Source organism: Rhipicephalus microplus, chromosome 4 (genome assembly GCF_043290135.1).
Source record: "Rhipicephalus microplus isolate Deutch F79 chromosome 4, USDA_Rmic, whole genome shotgun sequence".
Taxonomy (NCBI): Eukaryota; Metazoa; Arthropoda; class Arachnida; order Ixodida; family Ixodidae; genus Rhipicephalus; species Rhipicephalus microplus.
The window spans coordinates 68,102,841-68,117,561 of NC_134703.1; the positions used below are offsets into that span (position 1 = coordinate 68,102,841).

The 14,721-nt window shown below is 45.9% G+C and overlaps 1 protein-coding gene across 9 annotated transcripts in view; it reads right to left on the bottom strand.

The window, feature by feature from the left end:
* row (zinc finger domain-containing protein relative of woc) overlaps window positions 1-14,721 on the bottom strand; it is a 126,510-nt gene that overhangs the window by 54,490 nt on the left and 57,299 nt on the right. For all 9 annotated transcript variants that reach the window (XM_075892913.1, XM_075892914.1, XM_075892915.1 and 6 more), the window contains exons 8-9: window positions 6,288-6,441; window positions 6,000-6,168 (exon numbers count right to left, since the gene is read on the bottom strand). In XM_075892913.1, the coding sequence (XP_075749028.1) occupies window positions 6,000-6,168; window positions 6,288-6,441 (323 nt within the window). The remainder of the gene's footprint in view (window positions 1-5,999; window positions 6,169-6,287; window positions 6,442-14,721) is intronic.

Below are 14,721 nucleotides of genomic sequence, written 5' to 3' on the forward strand. Positions count from 1 at the left end.
TATCAACAATGTTAACACAACCAAGAGGCTCCTTTGCAATTATGATTTGCAATGGAGCTAAAAAATAGTGTGGCACTTTCAGTGACAAACCCTGCGCACGCTTACCACAAATAGTAGCATCACAATAATCAAATAAAAGGCAGCGCTTGAGACGGGCCCACAGCTGCTCTAATCAAACTTCAAAGTTATGTGAAAGGATAGCAACTAGTACACAGTCGAACCCCGCTATAAAAAAAGTCCACTACAACGAAATTACCGCCACACAACGAATAATTTTCTGTTCTTCGTCAGCCACCCATAGAAAACAATGTTAAATATGTCTTGTCACAAAGAATACTTTTCCTGGATATTTCTGATTTAACGAAGTTTTTGCGGGTGCTATTCCATAAGGAAAAGGAACTGGCCTAGAATTGCCACGAAATTCCGACACCAACTCGGTCATTTCTCGACGGCTCATGGTATCCAGAGCGCATAGTCGTATCATAACAACTATGTCTTCATCATAGACACGTTTTCTGCTACCACACACACATCCCGCTAAATTTATTGCTATTGAAATGCTCGGGAACAGCTCGTCCATCCACTATAACGCTTCCGGTACACTTGATGTACGTGCGGGCCGCAGCAGAATAGCAATATACAAGAACCCCTGCCATATGTTTTTGACGTTATGCTCAAAATAAAACTACCACTAGTTGTCACTAACCGTGCAATCGTGAATGACAACCACGTGTCGTGAAGGTGCACACGCGAGCAACGTGCACCTAGCACCGTAAGTGCATTCTGCCGCGACCGCTGCGAATTCAAATGCGGTCGTGTTGAACGCAATCATGGGCAATCACGGAAGTAGGCGCACAGTCGACAAGCACCGACTAAATCCAATATTTCATGCTGTAACGATGAGAACAAAGATAGCAACGCAGTCTTAAATCGCACACACAGCCAGCGCAGCGCGCACAAATTGAAAACTGAATTACTGTTTGCCGCAACCACTGCGCACGAAACTGCGGTCACTATAGTCTTGTTCATCGATAGCGAATACGATCCGAAGGTGCACAGCTAACACAGCCATCATGAAGCCATAAAACGACACTAAGCGTTACGGCTTTTCTGTCGTTCACTTATGGTCGCGGTAGTGCAGAGCTTCCGTCACTTTCAGTTGCAGTTATCAGTCAACCTCTAGCAAAGCTTTGGCATGCTCGTTCGCGGCTCTGCACTTGGCACGCCCCAAGGGTAGTTTGAATATAGTATTTTCTTCTGTATAAGCCACCCATGCATATAACCGACACCCCCAATCGCAAACCGCGAGAGGCCTTGTGTATTGCAAGAAGCCACTTTCTTTGCATTGCCGTAAAGCCATGCCATGAAGCCTACTTTTTGTTTAACTTGCACCCTAACTTAAGCTCCACATTTTCTGTATATTTTGATCGCATTATACACGAGAAAATATGTTAAAACAGTGTTTGGCCAGGTATCACTGAGTTAGCGAGAGTTTAATGCATGCGCTTGCTGGGCCCAAAGGAAGCGTCATAATCATTAGATCTTACCAAATTTTGTAAATTATAGATGAAATTTCGCTACAACGAAATTCAGCAACAGCGAATTTTTCTACGTGTCCTGTCCATTTCGTTGTAGAGGGATCTGACTGCAGTATAAATAAGGGATGCACGAATATCCGAAAGTTATTCATCGAATATTGAATTTGTAAAATTCGTCTTTGATTCTATTACCACATATTCGAAAGTTTGGAATATTTGATGTTCACAAATATTCATTTGCGCATACCACTGTGAAGAACTTACGATTTCGCTTATTTGCGATAAGAGCCTCAGTAGATCACTCAGTGATCACTACAACTTAGGTGTGAGTGCAGTGATGCCAGCATGGAAATTCACGGGAGCGTGATGACAGCTGCGGACGAATGCAGCAGCACGTTATCGCGTCAAACCCACCAACGATACGTGTGGCATAGAGGTTTAGTGCTCTTACGGTTCAAGTAGGCGTGCCGACCACACCGCCTGCCCGCTGCCGCGCCCTTGTGCGCGGGATCTGAAGTGCGTGTCGCTCGTGGAAACGAAAGCAATTTGCCACTGCCACATTGGCTCGACAGAACAGTCGTCACACCTTTGCTCAGTCCCGTGCCGAGTGGGCAGGAAGAGAAGAAATATTTCTATGCAAGGGCAAATGCACGCGTATACGTTACAGGGCACAACGCTGATGGAGTGAGCTTAAGGGGCGTGCTCAGCTTGACGTACGATGGTAAAGCATTTCATGTATAGCCCAGCCAGTTTTCGCTAATGAATCGCCGTACAAACGTACACTCACATGTCGCCTGCAAGTCGTTCGTCAGCTGTGCCGCTACTTCAGCATGCATACTCTCTTCAAAGTTCCAGAATGATTTCATGGAAGCAGATATAATCATGCGGATGAGCTGAAGGGTTTTTCCGCACAATGGCAAACATAAAAAAGGCCATGCACTTTCGGTAACGTTACAATGGCATCATCACCTATAGTGCTCTGTTGCTAACGGTGGTGCACGTAAGGTCACGGACAAATTAATGCGTAGTTCCGCTGCGTCCCCGAAAGTGCCTTTGAAAATCCGTCGTACGCGAATCGCGCTCTAGCGGCAACGTCTCCTGCATTTAACTCTCTGTTACACCGTTTCTGCGATCTTGCCCTTTTGCCAACGTTGGTTTACTGCTGTCGGCAGCCAGTGTGCCAAAGGGGGTCGCGATGCGGCAAAATGACAGAACAGTAGCCTGCCCTGTGGTCAGGGTACAGCTATGTGAACCAGGCTGTTCCTGAATACTATATAAATCTTGAAAACATTTTTAGTTACAATATCCCAGAAGGCTAAATGATGACTTTTGGACAACACAAACCCATGAAACTTACTTGTTGGATTCATCACAGATGGGTACAACTCTACATGGACACAAGTTGACCTCGAGCCACTAATTGTGAAATACTTTTTACTATAATGATTGGAAAAAATCAAATCAAATGAAGCACTGTCTGCTGAAAAAAAAAAAGTAAACAAGTTTGCGAAATTCCTGAAATTAAAAAAAAATATATTTTGTGATGTATTAAAGTTGTGGCGGAATTTGGATGATGTAATGCCCTGCAATGGTGAGATCAAATGAGCAGTGTTGCTGGAGCGAATATTTCGACAAGAGTACTTGTCTTTGTCAGAGCCGACACCTTCAGAGCAATGTAGAGATGAGGTAGAGCCCGTGGGTAGCGTTAAGTGACAAGGCTCCAACTAGGGTACCTTTTCAATGCAATTTGACAAAACTTACGGCACTGAAAAGGTAGCCAAAGTGTAAACAAGTAACAACTTTACCTATAGAAAGTCATATTCAACTGGAGCAACACTGCCACCCCACCCCCTTATTCATGTTATTTTGAAATGAACGAACACTATCACACATGTGATTATGACATTGCTGATGACACAAAGGCCATAGCACATGCAGCACTTAAGCACAAACTGTCACCAGTCATTACTGATTGGGGGAAGTGAAAGAACTAGTTATACCAGAGCAGCTTTCAATCTTCTTGAACCACACTTGCACAACAGCCAGCCACTATACACAGAATTCTCACACAATGTATGGCATTGCAGACTATGCATTGCAAATGATTGTGTTATGCATAAGTTACAGTGTGCATAAAGAGACTGGGAACAAGTACAGTATTTCACATGCTTTGTTCTATTTTAGACTGTAGCACACAGAAAATATGCCTAAACAAAGTTTCTAAAGGGCACTAGCATTTGCACGTGCCGATTTCACATTTTATCGCAACAAATCGAGTGAAGATTTCCAAGAAGGCATATTAGGAATATCTTCTTGCTCCACAGTTATCCAGAAATGAATGTGGTAATGCCTCTCTTCAATATACTTATTAAGACAAGCATAATCATCCAACTTAAACTCTCACGAGCTGGCCACTCAGTAAAAAAAATATAAAAAGACAGAGAAGTTGATGGGAAACCAAGTGCAGCTTCAATACACCTGAATTTTAAGGTAAAATTTGAAACTGTAGTAACAAGTTATGCCACTTGAATAAGGCAGGTTTAAGAACACCGGTTTCACAACAGACCACCTGCTCACATGATACAGCAACACTTGCCTTGTGGTCCAAAACGATACAACAATGCAGCTGAGAGCAGCAGTAAATTCGAAACCCACCAGGTACAAGAGATAACGTGCACCTTTTTGACCTTCAATTGAATGTCCCTCTTGCGGTCAAACAGGCTCACGTAAGGGGCCCAGAGAGCAGTGCCATTGGCCCTCTTAGATTGGGTGCTTGGGCAGCAACGACTGTATATGTGCGCACCGAGCCGTGCACCTGGCTCTTAGGTCTTTTGAATTGCAGACTAATCAAGGCGTGTGCAGCATTGGCCTGTAGATGCCCCAATGAATTTACACGCACTGGATTCTTGTGAAGCCTCTTATGCTGTGTAGTTAAATAGCTATAGAACCCACAACTTGGCTTTCCCCTGTACAACAATGTAATGTTTTGTCATGCAGGCAAAGTACATTTACGCCCCGTCTCATCACTACCGTTCAGCACTACCAAGGTTACGGTGTGTAAGCAAGTCACTCTTGCACAGAAAAACATAGTTCCAGACACAAATGCCTATCAATTGGCAGGGTTGAGACATTTGTGCTTGTTTGGCACCAGTTACTTCACAATGATATGTGATACGTTTATTCTTTTTCGAATTTCTGTTGTGTGCCTTTGATTGATGTATCAGTTAACCCCGGTAACTGAGGTTAGAAATCAGCATGGCAGGGCAAATGCAGATATGAGCACCCGCTTTGATACTAACTTATGCTTGCTATTCGCTCACTGCACTATAAGTAAACGGAAATCTGTTAAACGGAACTGCTGTTTAAATTGAACAACTGCCTCTGATAGGATCGGTTTCATACTTCAACGCTGCAACTCTGTTCTCCTCTCAGTAAACGGAACTCCTGTTAAATTAACCATATTTTCAGGTCCCTTCATGTTTCGTTTAACGAGAGTCTACTGCAGCGAAATGAGCCATCATTTTGTGCCATCTCAAGCTGAGTACAAAGCATCACATACGTTTTGTCATTGGTTGCGAGATCACCTCTTTGTTTAGCTATGCCCGCTAAGCGTAATGCTCCGAGAATTTGATGATGGCTTTTGCTATTAATGCAACAGTTTGAAACAGAGTGCTGTTGAAGCATCAGCACAATAAAGCAAATACATGTGTTTCTAACTTACGGGTCACAAAGCACACCATCAGGACTTGATTCGAAGCGGAGGACACCAGCTGTGATGGGTGCAGCCATATATATATTTTTTTTTTTTTCAGCAATACCGTCTCCTCGATTTTACTCGCCCTATGTGCTCAAGCTGACGCCAGCCAGGAGACGCTGAGCAGAAGACGCGAAGCGGATGAACACCTGTGGAGGGGTTGAACGCCCTTCTTGTTGGCTAAGGGGCCCCGTAGCCTTCACAGTGCTGAACGGAACTTCACACATGGGTACGGAGTGTTAATAGAGACACTTATGCCAAAGGGAAGCACAGACTGAAAGTAATTTACACAGTGCTTATCGGTGACTGCAGAAGAGGCAACACAACTTATCTGCATAATGAAACTTTTACGTGTGCAACACGAAGACACAAACGAAAGGTTCAGGACCAGCGTCCACCTGTGGTGTAAAACCAACTAGCCCACCTTTCCGTATTACTGTAAGTGATGGTCTTCTCATAATCACAATACAGAATTTTCGAGTTCCATGTATATTACCGAGAAATTCTTCCCCATTCATTCTTTTACCGCCTTTCCCATGGCAGCAGGCAGCCACATTCGCCCGATGAACTGTGGCCAAAAATCCAGCAGAAGAAAGAACCGGACGAACACTTTCCTGCTGCCCGCAAGGGTCACAAACGAAATGCATCGGATTCGTTGAATGCTCAGGATGAAGGACAGATTGACCCTCCCTGGGACAAGGACCCACCTGGCCTGGCGGCAGCGCAAGCTGTAGCCGTTGATCGCCGCACTGTCCGGCTCAAGCAGGGCCCTGCCGTCGCGACAGAACTTGCATGGCAAGTCTGTCTGGAGCACCCCACGCTGCGCCAGCCAGGGCACAGGATTCTGCCCATCCACTACCCTGCGGTACTGGGCCTCTACACAAAGCAGAGGTACACATTATTCGAGCCGTCTGAGCCGGCCGGTGGCGGCATGCTGCCGCTGCTGCCACCGGCACCCGACCTAGCGGGCGGGCCAGTGGGGGGGCTAGCCGTACCCAACTGCTGGATCTCTTCCTGGAGCACTTTGGAGGGCAGCACCTTGCTAGGCATCACTTTCACCATGAGCAGAGAGTTGGACGTCACTGCAGTGCTGCCACCCGTGATGAGGGGCACTTGGCGCGCCACGGGAGCAACTGCAGGCTGTTGCACCTGGGTGAGACAACAGCGAGCACCAGCTTGTCAACGACAAGGTTTCCGGAGCAAATGGTTGGTGGGGCACCAACGTTCCAGACCGTGACCCATTTTGGATAAGAACCAGAACAAGGTATGGAGCAGCCTTGGCAAATTCTACATATGCGAAGAAAATCAAATTGGACTGAGTAAAACAGCTTTCTACATCGTGGAGTCAGAAGATATGTTGACTTGGGAGTTTTGGTGTTTTTCATTTTCCTGGAACAGTAATCTGAGATAATCACTTTTGTAGATGTTGCCAAACTGTCACCTTCCATCTGCGCTGATTGGCTGATGAGCAAAACAGGAAAACTAAAGGTGCTATCTGATATTTGCAGCGACGTCACAATGGAAGTGAAATTGCAGAAAGAAAAAATATATGTTGGAGAGGATTCTTAGACATATTCTTATGAGATAGCAACATGAAAGTGTTCCTTTAGACTAGGTTGATAAAGCGCTGGCGCGTTGGTGTTTCACAGCTATTTTATCAAGCGTGAGGCAACGCAAAGGCCAAATTGCATTTTTGGATAAGATTTGGTGCAACCAGAGAGATGCGAACAATACAACGTGAACGGCAGAAATTCTATTTCCTCAGCCTCTACTCCTCATTTTTTTGATGAGGCAGACAAAGATGTGCTCCCTCCGAGTCCGGAGTTCCAAGTCTACTTGTAGACGTCATTCTATTTCCTCAGCCTCTACTCCTCATTTTTTTGATGAGGCAGACAAAGATGTGCTCCCTCCGAGTCCGGAGTTCCAAGTCTACTTGTAGACGTCAATATATACAAACATTTATATAAAAACAATATATATGAACATTGCAGCTATTTTTATTTTGTGTCATTGTTTGTATATAGGTTGTGTAGAACCATGCATATATTCATTTGATGCTTCACTTACACAATGCCCTGTTGGGCATGTAAGGTACTTTGAATAAATAAATCAGTAAAAATCTGAAATTTCGGATGCTAAAAACCGTTGACATCCGATTTTGCGAACTTCCCGCCGAAATTTGAGGTCAAAAACAACATTATTTTGACCCCACTCTGCCACATGTATTATCTCCATGTTAGAACCAGCGTTTTCTTGAGTCATTACAGATGTGATGGTAGCAGAGCTTAAAAGGCAGCTTTTTCGCATCAAAGAGTGTGATCGGGTGAAGCTTAAAAAAAAAAAAAAATTTGAAGGGGCTACTGCCAAACTGACGACTGTATTTGTCATAGGGAGGTTCAAATAGTCCTGAATAATACAATTCCAGTGCAAATCGAATCGAATAGCAAAAACTATCTGAAAAACATTTGAAATTTTGCCTATTAGCACATCTCTAGTTAACAGAATAGCATTAGCACCATGCTTGAAGAAAGAAGCCATATGTGTAAGAAATAAAGAAAGCTCGCGCTTCTTTTCACTTATTTCAAAAAAAAAAAAAACTATTAAATTGGTTTTGGTTTCCAAATAATTTATTTCAGACCACATGAACCAGCCCGCAGCATGATCCCGCCAAAGCGTACTAAAACTGTTGAGTGAGATTAACATGTCTTGCCGCCTGATGCCTTCCGCATCAGCTGTAGCGGCCGTGCTACAGTCGCTCAGTATTGTAGGCGAGCCTCGCTGCGCACAAGTTCTACTTTCAGTCAAGGTTTCGAGATATCCAAAACATGGCCGGAAAGTACTTTCTAAGTAATGGTCAATAAATACACTCCACTTACTGAAAACGGTTGAGTACCACGGCAAATTTCAGCTTAGCTGATCTTTTTTTTTAGATAAGAGAGAGTCAGGAAGGTAAAATTATGTCAAAAAGGTAAAATTACCTCAAATTTAAGGTGAGAACAGGTATTTATAGTGCTGCACTCAAGTGTCTCAATGGCACCAAGTGACGCTTCCTTGGTTGTCAAGGCAGCAGGAAATGCAATGCAGAATTCCGTTCTCCCTTTTTTGATGATGACTATTAGCAAAGTTTCATTAGGATACCTCCAATAGTGTTGACATTATAAATATTTTCTTGCATCATAGTTGTATGAAACTTGCATTGACACGTGGGATTTAACATCCCAAAACCACCAAATGATAATGAGAGACGCCATAGTGGAGAGCTCTGGTAATTTCGACCACCTGGGGTTCTTTAACGTGCGCCCAAATCTAAACACACGGGTCTACAGCATTTTGGCCTCCATCGAAAAGGCTGTATAAAACTTACAGAAAGCCTGTCGTGACAAAAGAAAGCATTGTAAAAGCCCACAGGTGCTCTTTTAACCATAAAAATGGTTCGTGCTGTGACATTCTCCATATATTTTTAGGGGCGAAGCTCCTTATGGCGTGGCTTGTGCATCCCTCGTAGTACGTAACCACCAGTGGCACATACCCGAAATAGCTGTCCTTACCATGTCTGCTGGATGGGGGCACTTGTATATGATGAATACATGATGAAAAGATATGAGATGGCTGTGCTTGGAGTTTTCTCTAGACATATGGACGGACGAACGGACTGACACACGCACGGACGGATGGACAGACAGAGGGATGGCCGCAAAAATATATGGACGGAGGAGGAGGAAGAAACTTTTATTCAGAAAAAAAAATTTGAAATGCAGGCAGTTTGGTCGGGCCCTCAGTCCAGGGCTCCGCTGGCACGAGCGGCTCGCTGGACCTGGTCAAGCAAAGCTATTTGGCTCTGCCTGTCCTCGTCCGCAAGCCATGCCTCCCACTGCCTGTGAAACATGTGTGGTTGCTTCGTGATGTGTGGGCTGTCGATGTGTGTGGGCCTCTGGGTGCACTCCCATGTTATGTGGCTGAGTGTTGGTACTTGTGAACACCACGGACAGGTGTCTTTATATCTTGCGGGATATATTCTACTTAGATGGTACAAATTGGGAAAGCTATTGGTTTGTATGCGTCTCCAATCCCTGCTTTGCTGGCTATTCAAGTCCTTATGTGGAAGCCCATATTCCTTTCGTTGCTTCCTTTGTTGGAGGAGGATGTCACGCGAATTGGAAAGAGGTTCAACGTCGTGGCCTGCCGCCGCTCGGTTGGTGATGCCTCGAGCTATACGGTCTGCCACGACGTTCCCCTCCAAACCTTCGTGAGCAGGACACCATATAATGTGATGGTCTCCTGTTATGGGTTTATTTAAAAATTTATACGCTATTTTAGGTAGCGTTCCTCGGAGAAACATTCGGCATGCCGCCTGTGAATCGGAGAGCACAACCACTGATTCTCCCCTGATTTCTGCGTTGGATATGGCTATGGCTTATATAATTACAATTATATATAATTATATTAATTATATTATTATATTAATTATATATAATTATATATAATTATAATTATATATATATGGCTTGTATAATTATATACATTGCGACCGCTATATTATATGGACGGACAGACAGACGAATGAACAAATGAACCGATGCACCAAGGATCACACAGATAGGTGGACGCAAGAACGAATGGACAGACAGACTGACGAACGCTGCGCCCCACCAATCATCATTCACTCCGTGGATATGCTGTGATTTTTTTATAATGATATGTGGGGTTTAACGTCCCAAAACCACCATACGATTATGAGAGACGCCGTAGTGGAGGACTCCGGAAATTTTGACCACCTGGGGGTGATTTTTTTTATCACTTCATTTGCATTTTTTTATGCAGAACATTACAGTTACGTTTGAATTAGAGTAAAAACTGAAGTAATTAAGAAAAATAGAACATAACGACTGGGGAACGCTATGCAACAGCATCAGACTTCATGAAAATCCATCAAGCCATAGTCATGCTATGCTTTCTTAAGTGGGTCTGTCGAGTTAAAACACACACCTAAGAAAACTGGCACTTAAGATGGGACGCGGCTTTCGTATAGCAAAAAATGACAAAAAAAAATCGATTTTTTGAAAATAAAGTTGTCAGTTTCTGGAACCGTTTTGCCATCTGATTACAAAATATCTACACTGAAAACGGCACAGAAGTGCTTCGGGAAATTCGTTTCACCCTCCTAGGTAGCAAAAATATTTCTGGAAATCGCGAGAAATCAGCGATTTTCCGAAAATTGTAGCCTCGCGATGGCGCGGCTGGGAGCTGGCTTTTTGGGCTCATCAAAAAGAGCATTTCTTCGTGTTAAAATTTTCCGCATCAGCTGGATCCTCCGTTTAAAAACAAGTGCATAAAAAGCAAATGTATGAAGGTCATTTCGAGGCCCCTGATTGGCTGCGGCCGCCATGTTGCTCCAGCTCGCCTCGCAATTGGCCCGATGTTCGCTCCGAGAGATCGTCGTCTGGTGCTTATGCGTCGCGAGGACATGGCTGTCGAAAACTGCTACTTCGTGACATGCTCACGGCTTGACGATCACTTAGGATATAATGGCCGAAAGGCATAGGCCTTTCGGCCATTGTAATGCTCCAGCCACTTTTGAAAGAATGATGGGCACCATTTTACGAGGCCTCAAGCGTAACACATGTTTATGCTACCTCGATGACGTAGTTATCTTTTCCACCGAGTTCAACACCCATTCAAATCGTCTCGAGCGCGTCTTCACACGGCTCATCGACGCTGGCTTTCACGGTAAATACGTATAATCCATCGAGTATGACAAATGCCGTTTTCGGTCGGTCAGATGCTTCCATAGGAACTTGCCAGTATCCAGAACGCAAATCCAGTGAAGAGAAGTATTCTGCTCCCTGCAAACAGTCAAGGGCGTCATCTAATCGCGGTAATGGGTAAACGTCCTTACGGGTGATCTTGTTCAAGCATCGGTAGTCGACACAGAACCGAACGGAGCCGTCCTTCTTAAAAAGAACGACCGGTAATGCCCAGGGACTGCTAGAAGGCTGTACAATACCCCGCTGGAGCATGTCAGTAAGCTGATCGTCAATAACACGGCGCTCCGACGCGGAGACTCGGTAGGGATGCTGCCGTAAAGGCGTATGGCTTTCTGTGTCAATCTTGTGAGATATGTGTGCGACTGAGGCCAGAAGCGTGGCTGTCAAAAGAAGCGCGAAACTTTTGCAGCAGGTTGACCAACTGGCTTCGTTCTGAAGAAGATGTTGCGACATCGATGGAGCGGTGGAAAGCGTCAAGGAGTGACTGGTCAACAACAGGGTCAGAAATGAGTGCGCCGAGGTTCGCAGAAAGTAAACTAGACGGAGCATCAAAAATGTGACGGGCGTCGATCGGATGCATGTGACCGAGACATTCACAAAGGAATAAAGGTAAAGGCCTTTCTAGCGTGTTGTACACGAACGTCTTCACGACGCCATGGTGGAGAGTAAGGAGAGCAACGGGCAGTGGAGAACATTTGCGTTGAATGAACAGGGCAGAGGGCGTAAATAGAACATCACCGTCGGAAATAGCGTCACACGACACAGTCACCAGCAGAGAAAGAGCACGGTGGTACGGTGGTGTCGTCAGAAACAGAGTTTATAATACGGTAGGGGGGCTTTGACAGCGTCAACATCAGGAAGTGCTGACAGCTCAAGTTCAGAGCGACTCCAGTCAATGACGGCATTATTATTTGCAAGGAAGTCCCAGCCGAGTATTAAAGACGATAGTCTTTCTTGGGGACCTTCGACGGAAAAAATTTGGTCTGTCTGTCTGTACATTTGTCTGTCCGCCCTAACGATACCTCAAACGGCACCAAACGGCCAACATCATCTGCAGCGCCCACTAATATTGCTCAAGGTTTAGCATTCATAGCTGCGCGATTGTCAATTAAAAAGCAATTATTGCACATATCTGAGGTGCCACAACAATGCTTCGATGTCTTGTATGTCTGCCTTTATACTAATGAGGCACACACAAGTAACTCTAAAGAATGTAGCGTTTATCGCGCTGCACTGACAGTGCAACGCGATGCTCAGAAAGGTGTTTCCAACGCTTTGCTACGACGTCACGGTGGTGGCAACTGCCCGTCGCTTCGCATTCTACACTTTATCACCTCCGAGACTAGCGTGCATCTTTCTCCGCAGGCTGTACGCCTTCGTTTTCAAAGATAAGTGCCAGATGGTGCTTGTGTTTAACGTGCCTCAATGCGCTCGTTCGCCTCCGCTACACGCTCGAGGCACTCTAACGCAGCGCCTCCAGAATACCCTTCACCAATTTTCTTGCGCAGAACATCAAATAAATGTTTTGTTCACTCTCTCCAGACGCAAGACTGTCGTCATTCGACGACATTTGCGGTGTAACATGCAGATTTGGAACCAATTTTTTTATGTCATGCGAACACGAGGGCAGCACTACGAATTCGACGAAACACATAATCCCTTTGATGACTCGTGTGGTACAGGCTGCGAGAGGTGTTACACTTTGTGCGTTCGCCATTCTAAGAGCAAGACCGGATAATGGCGTCAGAACTTTCAGGAGTTTGCGGCACAGGTGGATGGAAAGGACGGATAGAGCGGCTCCGGTGTCGACGAGTGCCATGACGACGATACCATCGACTGACACTTCAATGACATTAGCTGGACAGCCGCGAGAACTTGTGCATGGTGACGGGGACGTAGTTTGTGCCTCGGGAACTGCGGCCGTTAGTTTTCTTGATCGGTGGGTTCGGAACGGCGACACATAGGGGAAGGCGAACGTCGATGTGGAGATGGGGAGCGGTGGGTGGGGCCGAGTGAACGATCAGGGAGAAAGGAAAAGGAAGGAGGGCTTTAAGGCGCAGAAGAAAACTGAGGGTCGAAAGAGGGCATTCGTCGAATGTTCGGAGCAGCCTGGCGACGACTACAATAACGCGCCATGTGGCCAACACCACCACAAGCAAAACATATCGGACGGTTGTCGTAGGTCCGCCATTGGCCGGAGTAGACGACGAGTTGCGGCTGGGGGCAGAAAACCGCGGCCGAGGTGGTATCGGCACAGGCGGTGGTGAATAGGTAGGCAGCGAATACATAGGCGCTAGCTGGAACGCAGGCTGTCGAGGTCGAGCAATGGCGTCGACGTACGTAGGAGGTGCGGCGACTGGCGGCGGCGCACGGGCGGGAGGAAGAGCTTGTGCGGCCTGGTCTTGAATGAAGTCCCGGAGTGTAGACGTCAATCTGCGTGGTTGATCGGGTACACAGGACATCAAAGAGAGTTGACGAGCAACCTCAGCGCGGATGAACTCTTGGATCTTTGAGAGAAGAGAGGCATGGTCGTCTCCTATGCCAAGGGTGATGATTTGATTGATATGTGGGGTTTAACGTCCCAAAACCACCATACGATTATGAAAGACGCCGTAGTGGAGGGCTCCGGAAATTTTGACAACCTGTGGTTCTTGAACGTGCACCCAAATCTGAGCACATGGGCCTACAACATTTCCGCCTCCATCGGAAATGCAGCCGGGATTTGAACCCGCGACCTGCGGGTCAGTAGCCGAGTACCTTAGCCACTAGACCACCGCGGCGGGGCCCTATGCCAAGGGTGGACAGGCCGGACAAAGAGTCGTCGGGCACCGAGGGACGTCGGGTGGAAAGACGTTGCCTGCCCAACTCATCAAAACTTTGGCATAACTCGTTCAGTTTTACAACAGTGCGAGGACTCTTAGAAAGCAACATTTGGAAAGCGTCGCCCTCAATGCCCTTCATGATGTGCTTGATCTTAAGCTCTTTGAACATCGACCCGTTGACTCACCTGCAAAGGTACAGAACGTTCTCAACATAGCTTGTGAAATTCTCATGAAGCTGCTGGGACCGAGTATGCAAACGTTGATCGGCACAGTGTTTGCGTGCCTCAGGCCGTCCGAAAATTTGTGTGGGGCTCGTTTTGAAGACGGACAGGCTTCAAGTCTAACACCAACAGTGAACTAAAAATCATTCTACCTAAATACTAGAGACAAATCTCAAAGGCAATGCTTGCATAATACATGCGCCAGAGCCGATTACATACAGCAGATGAAAGCACACTGTGATCGCTAATTATCGGTCGAATGTAACCATTCGTAAAATTTCCTGCAATACAGTAAAAGCTCGTTAATTCGACACCCGTTAATTCAGAAATTCGGATAATTCGGGCGGCTCTATTGGTCCCGGCCAAAGTGCATGTTAATCTATGGGACCAAACCTTCGTTATTTCGTCGGAATTCGGCTCCGCACCGCTTAATTCGGACAAATGCTGATGGCTGCTGCTACACAAAAGTGTGATAAAGCAGCGCTGGCACCACTGGAGTGAAACCAAAACTTGAGTGGCATCGCCATCATCATCACTAGTGGGGGCGATCGCAGCGTCACCGAACGTCGGCGTCTTCTTTATTCTCCACTCAGCGCCTCCGACGCCATTTTCCCTTGTGTT